At 35.9% G+C, this 15748-nt stretch overlaps 1 protein-coding gene across 2 annotated transcripts in view; it reads left to right on the top strand.

Moving 5' to 3' along the window:
- Positions 1 to 369: 369 nt before the first annotated feature.
- The window catches only part of tspan18b (tetraspanin 18b), a 29182-nt gene continuing 13803 nt past the window's right edge, over positions 370 to 15748 (top strand). For both annotated transcript variants that reach the window (XM_027008762.3, XM_027008759.3), the window contains exons 1-2: positions 370 to 611; positions 14697 to 14778. In XM_027008762.3, coding sequence (XP_026864563.2) covers positions 14776 to 14778 — 3 coding nt within the window. In that variant the 5' untranslated portion in view covers positions 370 to 611; positions 14697 to 14775. The remainder of the gene's footprint in view (positions 612 to 14696; positions 14779 to 15748) is intronic.

Below are 15748 nucleotides of genomic sequence, written 5' to 3'. Positions count from 1 at the left end.
GAGACCTTTTTTTGGGAGAAAAATTACCATTACCTACATTACTTTACTTATCTTGTTCACTATCTGGAGAGATTCTTGAAACGTAAAGCACTCTGCCTACAACATGCTGTCACTGCCCACAAATTTAAAAGGCAATGTTTAAAGAGGAGTCATACTGAAGAATATCTGAATTCTCTGGTAATTTTCTAGCCTATGTAGTGAAGTTTCCAGATACCAACGTATTGCGATCACACGTCGAACCATCTTAAGACTCGTATATGACGGAAATACAGTAATCAGCATAGGCGATCAGAAAGGAAAGTAGGCGTCAACGTAAATGCTGTGCACGCCCTCAAGGTTGGGCAGTTGTGTGGCCGTAATTTACTCGGCATGTGTTGAGCTTGAAAACTGTTGGCGAGCGCTCCTAACACGATTATTGCGGCAGTAATACTGAGGGGTTCTGGAATTCATTAATTAAAGCTTAAGAGCTTGTCTTTTCCCCTGCTTTCAAAAGAACCGTTGTCAGTGTTGTATTAAATACTGTCTCACGCAAGTCTTGGACACATCAAATTCATGCTCATCGCCTTTTGGTGTAAAACAACGTACGACGTGATCTTAGACGGCGTTCTGAGGTGAGAACTGCTGATAAGCACTATTTTCCATGTATGATTGTCTAAATAGATGTAGTATAACTTGACTAAACACTGAATTTGTAGCAAACACATGTTATGATTTGATTAGCTTTTAAACTAGTGATAATATCACAATAGTTAAGCAGTTACTTAACTACTTGCATTATAACAAGGTAGAGGTATCGCGCACGCGTTTACATTTCTGTTGTCGCTTGTTTTAATTGAAACACTTTCTCCTGAGGGAATGTTTATTTCCCCCTTTAAATTAGCTAAATGTTTTGAAGAATATGGACATGTATTTACCGTACTTCACCACTTCTCACAGACACAAAGTGACCTCTTCATCGATCCTAAAATTGCTGTATTGTGTATTATAGAAGCGAAGCTTGAAGGAACATTGGCTTTCGTGCATTATGTCTAAATGCACATCTTTATATACACCAGTTGGTCAATGTTTTCTTCTGATCGGTTCTCATTAAGTCTGATTCTTCTGCTTTATCCTCATTAAGTCTATTTTAAGTTTTTACCTATATGCGCGCGACAGCCTATTAGCTACAGTTCAGTGAATGCCAAGTGTCCTAGTGAATTCCCATTACAACAAAACATTTTCAGCGTTCGGAGTTTCACCACATTCTAATAAGCCATGCTTTAAGAAATAAAATGATTAAAGCAATGATTCTAATAAACTTTCTGCTTCTCATATTGGGCTCTCTTTATCTATGGGATTCAATTAGGGCTGAAGATTGTAGACCGAATCTCGTGTTCATCAAACTGGCAGTTTTCCCCCGACGCGTGATAGCACAGAGAGCGCTTACCATGGGATCTCCTCATTAACTACATTATCTCCCCGCACGCACAAGGTCAGCCAGTGGAATTGGCGGCATCTTCACTATAGTACATGAGCTCTGTCGGATGCTCTTCTTAGGGGATCATTCTCTCATACATTATTTGAACTATATGAGAAATCAGATGGGCAACGTATATTTAAAAATGTAATTTCTAAAAGTAAAACAAGCACTTGAATGTAATAATAATGCATGCCATAGGCCTTCATAATACAACTGAGTGCAGTCCAGCATATGTATTGTTGCTATGTAACTACAGTTTACCGAGTTGTCACTTTAAATTATCTGTGTTTTCAAGATGTAAAAATGCACCAAAGGACATGATGGATGGGACTAAAGAATCCCATGGGGTGAAGATCTGAGTGCATCTGCTTTTTATCATTTTTGAGATTTTTATTTGCAGACATCTAGTAATATCTTAAGAATCAACATTTAAATCAAAACTTCAGGGCATATTTATTTATTCATAACCTTATGTGCATACTGCTAAGATTTTATCAAATATTTGAGCTTTTCCCCTAATCTAATTATGCTGTCTGACTGTATGTCCATGATCCCAGCCTACTGATCATTCCAAGAGAAGAAGAGGTTTAGACTATCCACTTGGTTCAGGAACTATTGCTTATAGCCTCTGATAAGGAACCTACTCTCACCCCAGAACAGACCCTTAGGGCAAATCAAGTTTAACTTGTGTGTAAACATGACCGTTGTGGCAACGAGGGATCCTTTTAAACTGGTCTTTGGAGAAAGGATTTCAGTTTGATATAGATGGTTTATGTCAAAATCACTAAGAAAGTTTCCCTCTCTTGCATAGGCTTTTGTACTGTGAGGAGACCATTGAAAGGCTCTAATCCAAGTTTTTATAATGGCATTTACTGCAGGTAGGATTCTAAGATACATGTGGTAAAACTTTTATATAAGTTAAAGATATCCAGTTTGTTTTTCTTATTTTTCAAAAATCATAAAATGTGTGAAGAAATTAACGATACAAAGGCAAATAAACATTTTCCTTTAATTATGAGGATAATTCACTATAATTCATCATAGATCAATGGGCTTCTTGTGGAATTAATTAAAATTAAATATCATGACTGTCATGGGATCCCATCAAAGGTTGTTAGCCAGAATTATTACTCTAGAAATATGTTAAGAAATACAAAGGAGGGTTTTTTCTTAAATTGGTCAAACTGTTGTCAGAGTGTTTCTGTACTAAAAAATGTAGGTTTCATAAATAGCCTAGTTGATACTTTGCTTATTTAAAGTAAATGCTACCTGAAGATTGAAGAATATGGTTGTGGAATGAAGCTTTTAAAAACTTTAATACTTTTTTCAGGTATACTACCCATAGCTGATGACTTTAAAGAGCTCTTTGAAATGATCATTACACAAGGGTAAAAACAATGGCCACATTTCAGCTTCACAGTTAACGTTCATTTTGTTAAACAAGTGATATCTGTGCTATGAAATATTTCACTTATAAACAGGTTTTAGTTTCACAATGCTTACCATTATAAATGCACTCTTTTATGTTAAACACATTACACATAATCACTGTCTTATTATCATCAGATTAATTGGGTTGTTTATTTAAATTAACTAAAACTGCATTCTCTTTTAAGGTTTGCACCAAAACCGAAGTCTAAAGATTGCATAATTTAGCTAGCATGGTCACACATTAAAATTCTTGTTGTGGTTTGATCACAGCTTCTCCACAGTCAGCAGACTTATTGAGGCATGTCCTGGTATTACAGAGAATATTTCGTCCCAGCATGCATTTAAATGCCCCTGGACATGTACAAACAAAATACACAAAGGGGTCGCTTATTTCTTTTGCCATAGGCAGCTACAGGAGTCTATGGTGAAAAAATATATTTTTAATGAATTAAAAAAAACACTTTTTTTAACTTATGTGATTAGCAGATCATATTGCATTATAATAGTCTACTGTATATGAATTGTGACTTCAGTTATGATCGGTGGTTTGTCATTTACAGTACATTTTACAGTATATTTTTATGTTCATTCTGTTGTTATGGTTCTTTAAACTATAAAGATCTATAGTTCAATCTTTAAAAAATGATCTCCCAATCCTTGTTAAGAACCTGAAAAGTACCCTAAGTAGCCAGGCTAAGAATATCACTGACTGAATATAGGCTAGTGTTCAGAGTTAGATTTTCAGTTTAGTTTTATTCACTCTAATTAGCCTAGGTGGTTATCTCTGCATTCTCACATCCACTACCCAGTACACATCCTTTGTGGAAGGCTGGCAAAGAGACTGGTGAAAAAAAAAATAGAGTCTGGGTCATCCCTCTCTTCATAGCACCACTAGCTTGCAGTTCCACAAAGAGCCTGCAAATAAATAGAGGACCCATCTGCTTCAAGTACATTTTTTACCTCTCACTGTTGGAGGACTCCCAAACTAATGTATGTGACACAGAGAGCTTTGCCAATAATGGGGTTTCGATCCTTGTTGCGTTGAAGATATTTAATGAAAATGGTGGTTGGAGTTAGATTAACTTGAAAAGTTTTTAAGGGGCCTATACTGAGAAATATTCTGCTGTACAAGGTGTTTTGCAAGCAAGTATTTAAATGTCCTTTTTTGCTTTCAATTAGAAGCCAGCATAACAGAAACCAATTTTTCTTCTATTTCAGGAAGCCATAAGAATAAAAGTTATAGAGCCCAAATGTCACTTGAGACATGGGTCATTGCAAATGACAAATTCTCTTTATCAAGAAAAAACAAACCATTTATGCTTCTCTTGAGATTCTTCATGCTTATCTCTCATTCGGTCAGATTTTGTCCAATATTGGTTACTTTGTATAGTTAACATGGTTTACAGGTACATATTGACAAGCTGAGCCCTGTAGAGGCATAGGTTTTCAGTGTCATTTGACAAGTTGGTCATCTTCCCCTTGAAGGCTCACTCAGAAGTTTCAATTAGTTCCATGTGGAGGAAGGTTCTCCTGAAATGTGACATGTTGGTATATGAATTTGGCATCAGTTATAATGTTACTGCTAGAGATTTGTCCTATTTGTTTATTTGACCTTTTCTGTTTTTCTACATAAAATAGAGGTAATCTCAATTATTTTAATTCTTTTATGGATATTCATGTTAATTATTCAGAATATTATGACAATTTGCTTTTAATAAAGGTTGTAGAAAAAGGACAGATTATATATAGTGTTTACAAACAGGCTTGGATAGATGTGGATATGCCCTGAAGATGCGTTTGTTATGATTGGTTGCTAGCTCATTTTACATCCAGAATTTCAGAAGAAACCTTTTTTGTCTTCTAAAACTGTAGATTTTAATAAGAGATGCCCATGTAGCAGTTGTTGATGATTGTTCTTACATTCTACTAACAAAAACTGTAATATGTCCCATTTTATTGATAAAATTAATCTGCTTCCAACTGCAAGCCTCTGAAATTCTGCATTCAGCAGCATTCCAAAGTGCTAATAGGGTAGTTTCTGAGCCTTGTCCTATGTTCACTTCCCCTCACGTGCATGTTTCTTTATGAAATCAGATTCCTTCAGCTCCTATTCTTGCTCTATTTCTTTTGCTCTAGCAGCAGTTTAAACCCCAAATAGTTTCACCCCCTCCTTCCCTCCCTCCTTACTCTTGTGGTGTTGGCGACATTTCTGTGGTATGCTCCTGTGCGTTGAACTACTTTGGGGAATGCTACATGAACTTTCTTTTGTGTGTGAAAGGCATTTATTAAGTCTTTGCTGCTGTGCCTATTACTGTCAAATTTGTTTTTCATTTTTACAGAACTGAATATAGCTCTTGAGGCCTAAATATATAGTATCCAGCATTTGGTAGCATACATTCATATGCTTGTGATTTCAGGACAAATGCTGTATTAGACTTGTACGGTTAACTTTGTTGATTGTTTAAAAACAATATTACATCAAATCGCTTTTACATTACAAATCATTAATAATTTTATTCATAAGACAGTGCTTGACTGAGAAAAGAAAAAAACTAAATGTTTTAATAGTAACCAAGTTTAAAAAAAATAATATATATATATATATATATATATATATATATACCTAAATCTCAAACATCAAAACTTATATATCTATACAGAATACCTATACTGTAGTCTATATGTTTGCTGAAATGCAGCAGTGTCTGCACAGATGTCCTTAAAAGGAAAAGGATAACAATGTGATAGATCACTCACAAATCAGGAAATAACCACACACACAGGTAACCAATGAATGTGAACTATCTGGATAAGTGTACCTGCCAAATGTTGAAAATTAAATGCAAGTGTAAACCCATCGGTTTTGACAAAACTTGGAGGCTCACGCTTGAATTGTGGCTTGAATTGTAACATGGTTTTGGCCTTTCAGGTAAGGATTTTGTGCAGCCAATCCATTCACCATCCATGTAGTACAGCCAGACAAGTATCTTTCTGGTGAGATAATGATGCAAATTTATTTTAATTTCTTTTAGTCGTGAGTGCAAAGATACAGTATAAAATACAGCCTGAGGTGGAAAGGCCCTACATATGTTACTAAAGAATGATTTTCTTTGTTTGTGCTGCTGCAGTTTTCCTTTTACATATGCCACCTCAGGCTACAATCCTTTTGCAGTGTTTTGTAAATATTCTACGTTATGCAAAATTCTAGGCTACACTCTGAAGAACTCTTGAATCCTAATCAAAAGATCTTATAGTTTTTTGCATCATGATGTAAAATATCATCATAATGTAAAATGGCAGCCTTACCAGATGGCTCTGAGTAATGTTTTATTGTACTGGATAATGAATGCAAGACTGTTTTAACTGAAGAGTTTGCTTTGTTGTTGAACTTTAGTTCAGTGAACTTGATATGGTCCTTATATGAGTAACCTCTATGCTATCTTTAAAAAAAAGATATCCCAATAAAATTGATAGCTAATTTGAACCATTATATGAAACATTGCAGCTTCAGATTAATCAATTAATAATTAATGAACAAATTTATGTAGTATATTTTTCTGCAGCCATAGATTATACTTAAATGTATTTATGAAATCATCAAATTCAATTTTTGCTCAATGAAAATGTTTTCTTCACCTTTTCAATGATACCAAAGGTCAGTACTGAATATTTGTAGATCACACAAATGATTGATTACAAAGCTTTGAAGTAGTAAATGGCTAAGATAGCAAAGTAAGATAGCAAAGTATTCCATCATAGGCTTACACAGGCCCATGATAAAACTACAGTTTGAGGTGTAGTGGGGATGAGTGGGTATAATCAACTTGTTCCACATCGAAGAGATTACAGGTTATAAGACATCTAGAGTGTTTTATGGATGTATATACTTAGCAGCTGAGTTTGTTTTTAGTTGCCTCTTCTTTTTGGAGTGCTTTGGTCTGGGGCATAAGCTCTCTTTTTATTTCTCTGTTCACTGCTTCCTTGGCCAGAAGGAGGAATGCACAAGATTTTTATGGGAGATTTCTGTGGAAAAATGTCTGGCTTTTTTCCCCTTCTAACTCCTCCCCCTTCTCCTGGGTCCTAGTAAAAAGGAAGCATATCTCCTTTAGGATGTCTCATCTCCTCCTTTCTGGGAGCAGTTAGATTTGGGAATTCCAGGACTGAAGAATTCAGTTGAGTCTTCCCCTATAGTAATGAATATGCAAATCTAATAATCAGAGTAAATCTAATAAAATGACATTTTAAAGAAACATTGCTGAAGATGTCATGGGGCGTGTGTGTGTGTGTGCGTGCGTGCATGTGCGCGTGCGTGTGTGTGTTTTTATATGTTTTTTTCTAAGCAATTGAGGAGTTTCAGGATGGCTTTAATGGGCAGGACTTAAATGAAACCTGCTTGTTTATGAGGAGGTCCCACTGTTGACCAGCTCCCTAATGAGGAAATGGTCCAGCTGCAAGGGTCCTCACACTTGTAACTCAGCATGAGGTCTGCTCAAAACCTGAGCAATCCATTCCACTCAAATCCTCTGTTGCATCAAGGCCAGTCCACTAAATCACATCCAACCCACTAGTATGTGCAGTCTACAGCATGGTCTACTTTTTTATTGAGTCTCTCCAGGACACTTTAAAGATCAGCTTAATTTTTTGCATTTCAAAGCTGTGCACTGAGGATACCTTTCAGATATATACTTTTTTGCAGCGCACTCATTTAAAATTTCCTGTTGCGTATTGTGTTCCTACTCCTGCACTTAGAATTATCACAATACAGATGCCTATTCTAGATACATCTGATTAGAGATGGATATCTCCAAAGCTTTGAGAAAAAAGATTATCATCATGTGGTGGAGTGTTCATATGTTTACTGTGTTATAAGGTGGTTGCAGTTTCTTGCTGTAGGGAAACTAGGCTCAAGAGTGTGCTTTCTAAAAGACAGACAGCTCTAAAAGTTCTAAAAGAGAAAGCTCGTGCACCTACAACAATATAAGCATTCCATAGAGCTTGAGAAAGAGGTATAGAGAGTGGTGAGCCCTTCCAAGGTCCTTGTACAAGTTTAACAGTTGGTTTGTGCATAGATCATAATGCAAATAAACCCATTTAAAGATCTTAAATTAAATGTCAAATGTCTGCCCAGCCTCAAGTGAAATAGGTATAGTTAAACTAGTAAAAGCAAGAATTTGTCACAACCCAAACTGATTAACTCCTGTTGGACTCAAGTCACTCTAAAAGGTATAAATTTGACACATTCTACAATTACTTTGTGTTACTACATACCTTAGAACATCACATGCTGCTGTATGATGTTTACCTATGATTATAATGGTAGATTTAAATTGGCACCAGATGTGGGTTTCACATGTTAAAAGGATGTTTAAACATCACGGTTAATATGTTCTGAAAAATATTTTTTAAATATTGTCTTTCTTATTCTGTAATCTCATTTGGTAGAACCAGGGCTGCTAAGTTGATGATAGTTTAGGGCAGTTTATCTCTAGTCTAGGTAAATGTTTATCTGAATGTTTAGTAACTCAATATTACAAATCAAAGATCATTTTAAAAGTCTTTAATGATGTAAATCTTAATTCTAAAGTGATGTCATGGGAGCCCTTGTTCTCTCAAGGACAAGGCTGGATGGTTCAGTCGCAATATTTTAGTTATTTGAGGGTGATGCCTCTTCCAGGGAGAAGACAGAAGCCTCCCTTCAGGTGTTGAGCATGTAGTCTTTTCAAACATATGGCTACACTAATGCAATCATGCAGGCAAGATTGACTGCTGCTCTCAGTAATCTTCCATAAGATGTGGGGTTTGTTGAATGGTATATACTTAGGTCATACTGGATATATCACACATTTGGGGCTTTCCACACCAAGTCTGGTGTTTCTCAAGTTTACCTTTTGTGTTTAAGATGACCAGATCCGGGCACACTGTTAAGGTTGATTCTTGCTCTGAAAGTGCTCTGTAGGTGTTTTGAGTTCACCTTACACTCCTTTTGATGGGATCATTTCTTGGGATGCATCTGGGCAACTGGCTCATACACACATTATTTTAATGGCTGGCTGTGTTGTGCGTGACTAGACTCACCTTGTCACTTTACAGGAAGTCTGGGTCTACGGAGATGGCAAATAGTGTGGCATTTTCTTGAGTGGCCTCCCATGTGCATATGTCATCCAACACAGTGGTACTTGTGAACTGCAGTCATTGTACACTTCTTCACTATAGCAACTCTCTCAGTGTTTGGGGTTGAAGGTTGTGACATAGCAACATTTCTTCCAAAGATCCCATTACTGAAGATTATTTGTTGGTTCTTTTGATGAGTTTCAAGGACACATAAGATGATGCACTCCTATCTTTGTCTAGCCAAAGGATGTGTAATTTTCTGGACCTTTTCATCATATAGGTTTTTTTTTTTTTTTTAATAGTTGGAATACATTTGCAATGTATATTTACGACTTTTGGCAGATGCTGTTATCCAGAGCAACATATTTATCAGTATGCAATACAAAGTCTGTTTCATTGACTCTTTCTTGAATTGTCCATGAGCTGTCTGTTTTGTTTATGAGGTAGCAAGTCATTTAAGACCTCAGTCAGTTAAAGGATCAGGGATTAGGGGTAAGCCAACAATCTACTTCATGATTTCTTCAGATTGGTAACTTAATATCACCAAAGTCATGAAGGACTATACACCCATCTTACCTTGTGTTTTAATAGACAGGATAACTAGCTAGGAACAAGATAACCCTAACCATAACCCTTTCAGTTCTCTTGTTCCTAGCTAGTTTATTTCACATTACAACAATATTTTTCCTAATTTGGATGATGATTTGCATTAAGGAAACACAAACAAACATGGATTTTATGCTGAATGGCTGACAAATTACTAACCCTTTAGCAGGTTTAATAAACTGAGGAAAGAACACGGGGAGCATGGGACAGACTGGCCAAGAAGGCATTACAGTAAAACATAACAAACAACGATATATCAGTTGAAACATTTGGCTAGCTGGCCACTGGACCAAGCACCAAGGAGAGTGAGTATGACACAGAACAGGGTAATTTCAAATAGGAGAAGGAGTCTGACCAGCTAAGACAAAACCAGGGAACTAACCTCTGGGGCAGAGAATTAGCTAAGCTAGCTGGCCAGCTAAATCCAAATACCTAATTTCTTCTAATGTGCAGTTTTAAATTGAACTAATTAAATGTTAGTGGGAAGTGTGTTAGTTAAATAATTCGTGAACTAGCTAGCTAGCTAACTGATCACACACATTTAAATTTACATTTAAATAGTTGGATACCTAGCTACCTTACAAGAGTTAGTGTAAAGATAGTAATCAACTTCACCACTATGATCAATTTAAATCCCACTGTTTCTTAACTGCCTCAGCATAGGACCATGCCATCGTACCATGACATAATGTAATAAGAATAGGTCTTTCTATGTGTACGTTATATATAAACTAATTCTTGAATTTACAGAAAATGTCATATGTATCATTATCTGGATATGAAATGACCTACATCAGGATATGATAATTTGGTCATATCGCACAGCCCTACAATCTGGCAGTTATCTGATAATTTATTGATCCATAGTTGCATATATTACCATTTATTTATATCACTATGCTTCTTCATTTTTAAGCCATTCTTATTGTGAACTATGGATATTTTTTACTAGTGCAGCAGTTGATGGGCAGATTCTATATGAAAATTCGAAAGGTATGTTTCTTTCAGTAGAAGGTATTTAGTAACACCAAAATATTTATGACTGGAATAATAACTGCTTTAATAACTTACCCTGTACTAAACAGTGTGATATGTATTTCATATCACACTGCCACAATCCCTTTTCATTGCAGAGCAGACTGGCAGACATACCACAGTAATACACTAATTGCATGCATTATGAGCAGTGCAATACCAATAAATAATTTACGTTATGTCACTACATTATGGAAATAAAGCTGTAATTGTAATTGTACAGCTCATTAAAATAATACTTATAAGCTCCTGTCACTCTTCAGTACTGTACACTGTGCTCTGAAGCTCTCGGTATGAGTTTTGAGTTTCATGGTCTCTATTTGATTTATTATTTAACTGAAATGTTAAAATGTAAATCAATGCTCTGACCAATATATTTCTAAGATATTGAAGTTAACAGTACTTTATCATGATTTGCAAGTGTTGTGATAAAATATTTATGATGTTGCTTTGAGAGCATAAATAAATCTGTATGCCAGCACAAAGATGTAAGATATGAACACTCTTGTGTTCATACAGATGTGCTTTCCATATTCCAAATTAAAGGCCAAGAATAGATGGTGTGTAGGCTATGCTACAATATTACACAATTTAGAATTCCTGACAATTTGCAATTTTCTTTCAGATTGTCCCATATCATTATCTTTTTCCTTAAATGATGGATCAATTCACAACCGTAGCAGCTAAGCATGTCAAGGCAGTACACCAAGAAATATATATATGAAATTCAAGGTTACTGCTTCAAATCCTTTGGATAAAAAGTGAAGTCAACTTTGTACTGGACATCTGAAGGTTCTAATATTCTCTCTCTGAACGCATTAAGGCCCCCATTAAGGTAGCTCATGGATGCACCACAGTGGATAGTGACATCCCTGTGCACTTGATTCAGCAGGGTATCCTTAAAAAACAGCAGAATATCTGCCCTACTACTTCTTAAAAATGAATCATAAATAAATCCATCTAGTATTTGTTAGAAGAAAATGGTTATATTTCAGTATATAAGTGACAAGATAAAATAGCAAGAATAAAGTAGATCTACAATGGTTATCATTCTGCATCATTACTAAATTATTGTATTTAATAGGCAGTAGAAAATAGTAATTATTATGTATTTGTATAACCCTTTCTAAGGAAAAAGTGCTCTTCATAATGAAGTCCCACAGGCTTAGTGCTTTTAACTTCTTACTGTGTCTGTAACTGTGAACCCTCCTCTTCGACTTCTCTTAGTTCCCCTGGGTCGAGCCTGACAATTCTCTCTCCCTCTTAATTACTCAGCTTCAAAGACCTATTTTGATACCAATGTCTCCCCTCTTTCAAGAGACAGAAAGGGGTCTTAGGAAATAGCAGTGGGTGATAGAGGAGGAGGGGTAGCTCTGGGCAATGTTTTAGAAGAACTCTAAGCGAGCAGCTAAGAGACGGCTTGTTTTCATGGCGTTTAGGGTTCTGACAGTAACCAGAGCTTTGTACATTCAGCAGCACCTGGACATGTTCTTTCACTTCTGTGGCCTATATTCTATACCTGCTGTATGCCAAAACCTTTGCTAGAAACCTGAGGAAGGTTAGGTTAAATCCTGTCAGGTAGCAAACCAGTAGCTACTGTGCTTGACTGAAATGGTATTTCAGGAATTTCATGTGGTTCTGTATATGTGAAATCTCAGAACTCCTATATTGTGTGTATGTGTGTGTGTGTGAACTAATATATGATTTTATATATATATATATATATATATATATATATATATATATATATATAAAAGATTAGTAATATAGTCAAATATTTGCCTTTATTTAGTTGACCTCTTAAAATTATGAGACCATGAAAAATCATTTGTTTAGCACTTCCTTTTTGAGAGATTGACATCCTCTGGGAAATGCCATCATTGCCATGCATCCTGGCAGAAGGGCAAGAGGACAGAGATACGCAGTCAGAAAGAGAAAGGAATAATGTAGGGCAAAGTAAGTGTCCAGGAAATTTGCAAGACTAAATCATAGAACGGATGTCTTTTATTGCCAGTCCCCTAAAGATCAAATCTGTCAGCACGGAACTGGTGGTAGGCCTACATTGGCTCTTTTAGTAGTGATGGACAGAAACAGGGGCTTTAGTTATTTTGCAGATAAGCACATTTCTCTCCTAAACAAAATGTCAATCAGAAATCAATTAACTGGGCCACATATAATCCCTGTACACTGTGGTCAGTATTAAATGTCATTGATTTGGTAGTAAAAGGGGATTGTGTTGTTTAAAAGAAGGCCCTTAAGTGGATACAAATGGTGGACATTGAATCTACCATTCTGTTTTTACTGATCCATGGCTAACCAGGTTCCCTTTTTTGTGTACTATGCAATTCTGACTGACTCATTAAAATGTTCTCACATCCTGGGTTTTTTACTGTACATTCCCTTTCCTGCTTCTGCAGTGTTCTCTTTATAAGCCACATAAAGATCAATTCGGTGCTTCACTTTGTCTTTTAGCAGGTTGCCATGGAAACCAAACAATAATGATGACCCTTGCCACAACTGAGCCTGTATGAAGTAATGACACTCTAAACTTGGGGTTCTCATATGCTCTGTCGTTCTAAGTCAAAGGTTGATGGATGCAGAGCTGTGTCTATAGCTGCCCTGTCCATTTGCAGCAGTAGGCTTGTCATGGAGGCCTACTAAGTATAGACACAGATACTTGGGTAGTGCTATGACCAGGTCACTATTTCGGCATGAACACAGCAGGGTGTGGTACTAAATGGCATTTCAGGCTAACACTGGAATAATACTTTCTGTGAGTTATTGCAGGAAATAACCAGGTTTTAATTGTCCCTTGTCTTATTCTGTATTGTGCAGCTGGAAGATGCTTGTGGTGAAGCAACAGTAGCAGCAGAAAAGCATAAAATCATTTAGCCTTGTTAGCCACAGACAGTTGGAAACCCACAGTGACAGCAAGAGTTTGCTGCAGGTAATTAGTCAGAAATGCTGGTATCAATGAATTATACATGAGCTCAGACTCTAATTAGGGTTAGTATCATGGGAAACATGGTCAAGTAAATGCAATTTAGGATCCAGCAATAAAGGGTAATTTACCAAGCAGAGAAGGAAGCAGGGCCTAGCAACAAGCGGCACCCATTAATATTTCACCAGCTTCCAGTACAGAGCCACTATGATTCCTTTTAAAGCTGGCACCTTGTTCATTCTGTTCCTGTTAATTTTAGCTTCTAGCAGTAGAATACAAGAAAGTCGCATGGGTAAAATATCTCTGCAGCAAGCATTAGGGAATGCGTTATCAACCGTGTAGCTTACATTTCATCACCATAGCTGTCCCTAAAGTATCCTATTTGTAGCTCACATCTATATAAAGCAATGAAATATGCGTATGAGCTTTATAATGAGTGTATGTGTGAGGGTAGCATTCTAGTAGGCTTGGGCAATAATGTACATTTAGACAAATGACTGTCTTCAGAATAATAGTGTTAAACGATTTTACTGTGTTGTAAATGTGTCCCTTTTCTTGTATCTGCTGCATAGCCTGAGTGATCTGAGCATCTCACTAGAAGAGTGATGGAAAATTCAAATATAGTGAATCTTAATTATATCAAAATAAAACAACTCTATTTTAAATCAACTTTGTTTATGTATAGTTCCAAAGTGGCTACTAGTTTAAAGTTTCAGACTGGTTCATACATGAGCATACTACAAAAATGATCATCCTTTTAACACCTTGTTCATGATTTTATTTTAAATAAAAGGTTGACATCTAATCATCTTAATTTGGTTGGAAACCAAAATATTGCTGTTCTAAACTATTCTTTGTTTCTTTGCCTGACTGAAAATCTTTGTTATATCTGTTATCTTTTCAAGTGGCATTTCTAAAAAAAATATATTTATAGTTAATTAGTGTTGTGTTGAAGCTGTCTTTTCTGTTGCATACATTTTAACTAACCATATTAAGAGTTTGTAAAAGGGAAAAGAATAAAGGAGAAGCCATTAAAAAAGGTTTGTGCCAATAGTATGTGACAAACAGGACATCCTATATGTAAAATCTCTCCCTTTGTGTTTTATTTTACAGCTCATGAGAACAAGAGGGAAAATAGAGAGCAAAGAAACTGCATCCTTGGATCTATATCTTGAGCTTCATCTGAGAAATAATGGTATGTAGTCACCATAGCATATTTCATTCTACTTGGTTTTCATTTTGTATCAGAGTTTAATGTGTACTTACTGATTTTAAAAACAAGCACAAAAGGCAATGTAAAAGGCCAAAAGCACAGCTACACATTTTTACTGCATTAATATTAGTATTATTTCTTGTCATGTTTTGTATTTTTGTTTACCATTAGTTCTCAGATATTAAGAAAATCAGCAAAAATAAAAAATAAAACTTCCAGTACCTGTGGAGGGCAGTTTACATTATATATTTTTTTAGATTTTCATTTCTATATCCATTATCTTTATTTTCTGTATCCTTCTAAGCCCCATGGATGTAATTTTTTTCCTACAACAATTTTGCTCCCACAAAAGGAAAGAGGCACCTCATTTATTATAGATACTCTTTTTGTACTAATCCTACCCCCCCATCCCCTGGCCCCAACAGGGAGACACACACACAAACAAACAAACAAACAAACAAACAAACACAATGCACACAACAGTTAATGCATTAGCTTAACTTACTGCATGAATTTCAGGACACAGCACAGCAGTCCTCAAAATGCTACTACAGCTGAGAAATCAATAATAAGGTGTATTGTGTTACTCCAAGTCAAGAGCACAATAGAGTTTTGCTTCTTTGACTCTTCTGCATTTGGGACTTTCTGTTTGTAATATGTTGAGAGACATCAGTAAACCTCAGAGGTCCAGGTCAGTTTATAGATACACGAGCTGTTATTGACTATTGATGGAAAGTGATTTGTATATTTGTATATGATATATAAGCATTTTATTTCAGTCCTAGTGATGGTGGGGTGTAAAAAAGTCTGCAAGTAATGCCTCTTTTCTATAAATAATTACTAATATTATATTATACTAGATATTGTTAAAGATATACTAGATATTGTTAAAAAAAAAAAAAAACATGTACACCGGAATTTTGGGAGCTGAGGGGAATCAGACACCAGGGTA

Source organism: Electrophorus electricus, chromosome 6 (genome assembly GCF_041902795.1).
Source record: "Electrophorus electricus isolate QZ-2024a chromosome 6, ASM4190279v1, whole genome shotgun sequence".
NCBI lineage: Eukaryota > Metazoa > Chordata > Actinopteri > Gymnotiformes > Gymnotidae > Electrophorus > Electrophorus electricus.
The sequence above is the reverse complement of the archived record's forward strand: the minus strand, read 5'-3'. Positions and strand labels throughout refer to the sequence as shown.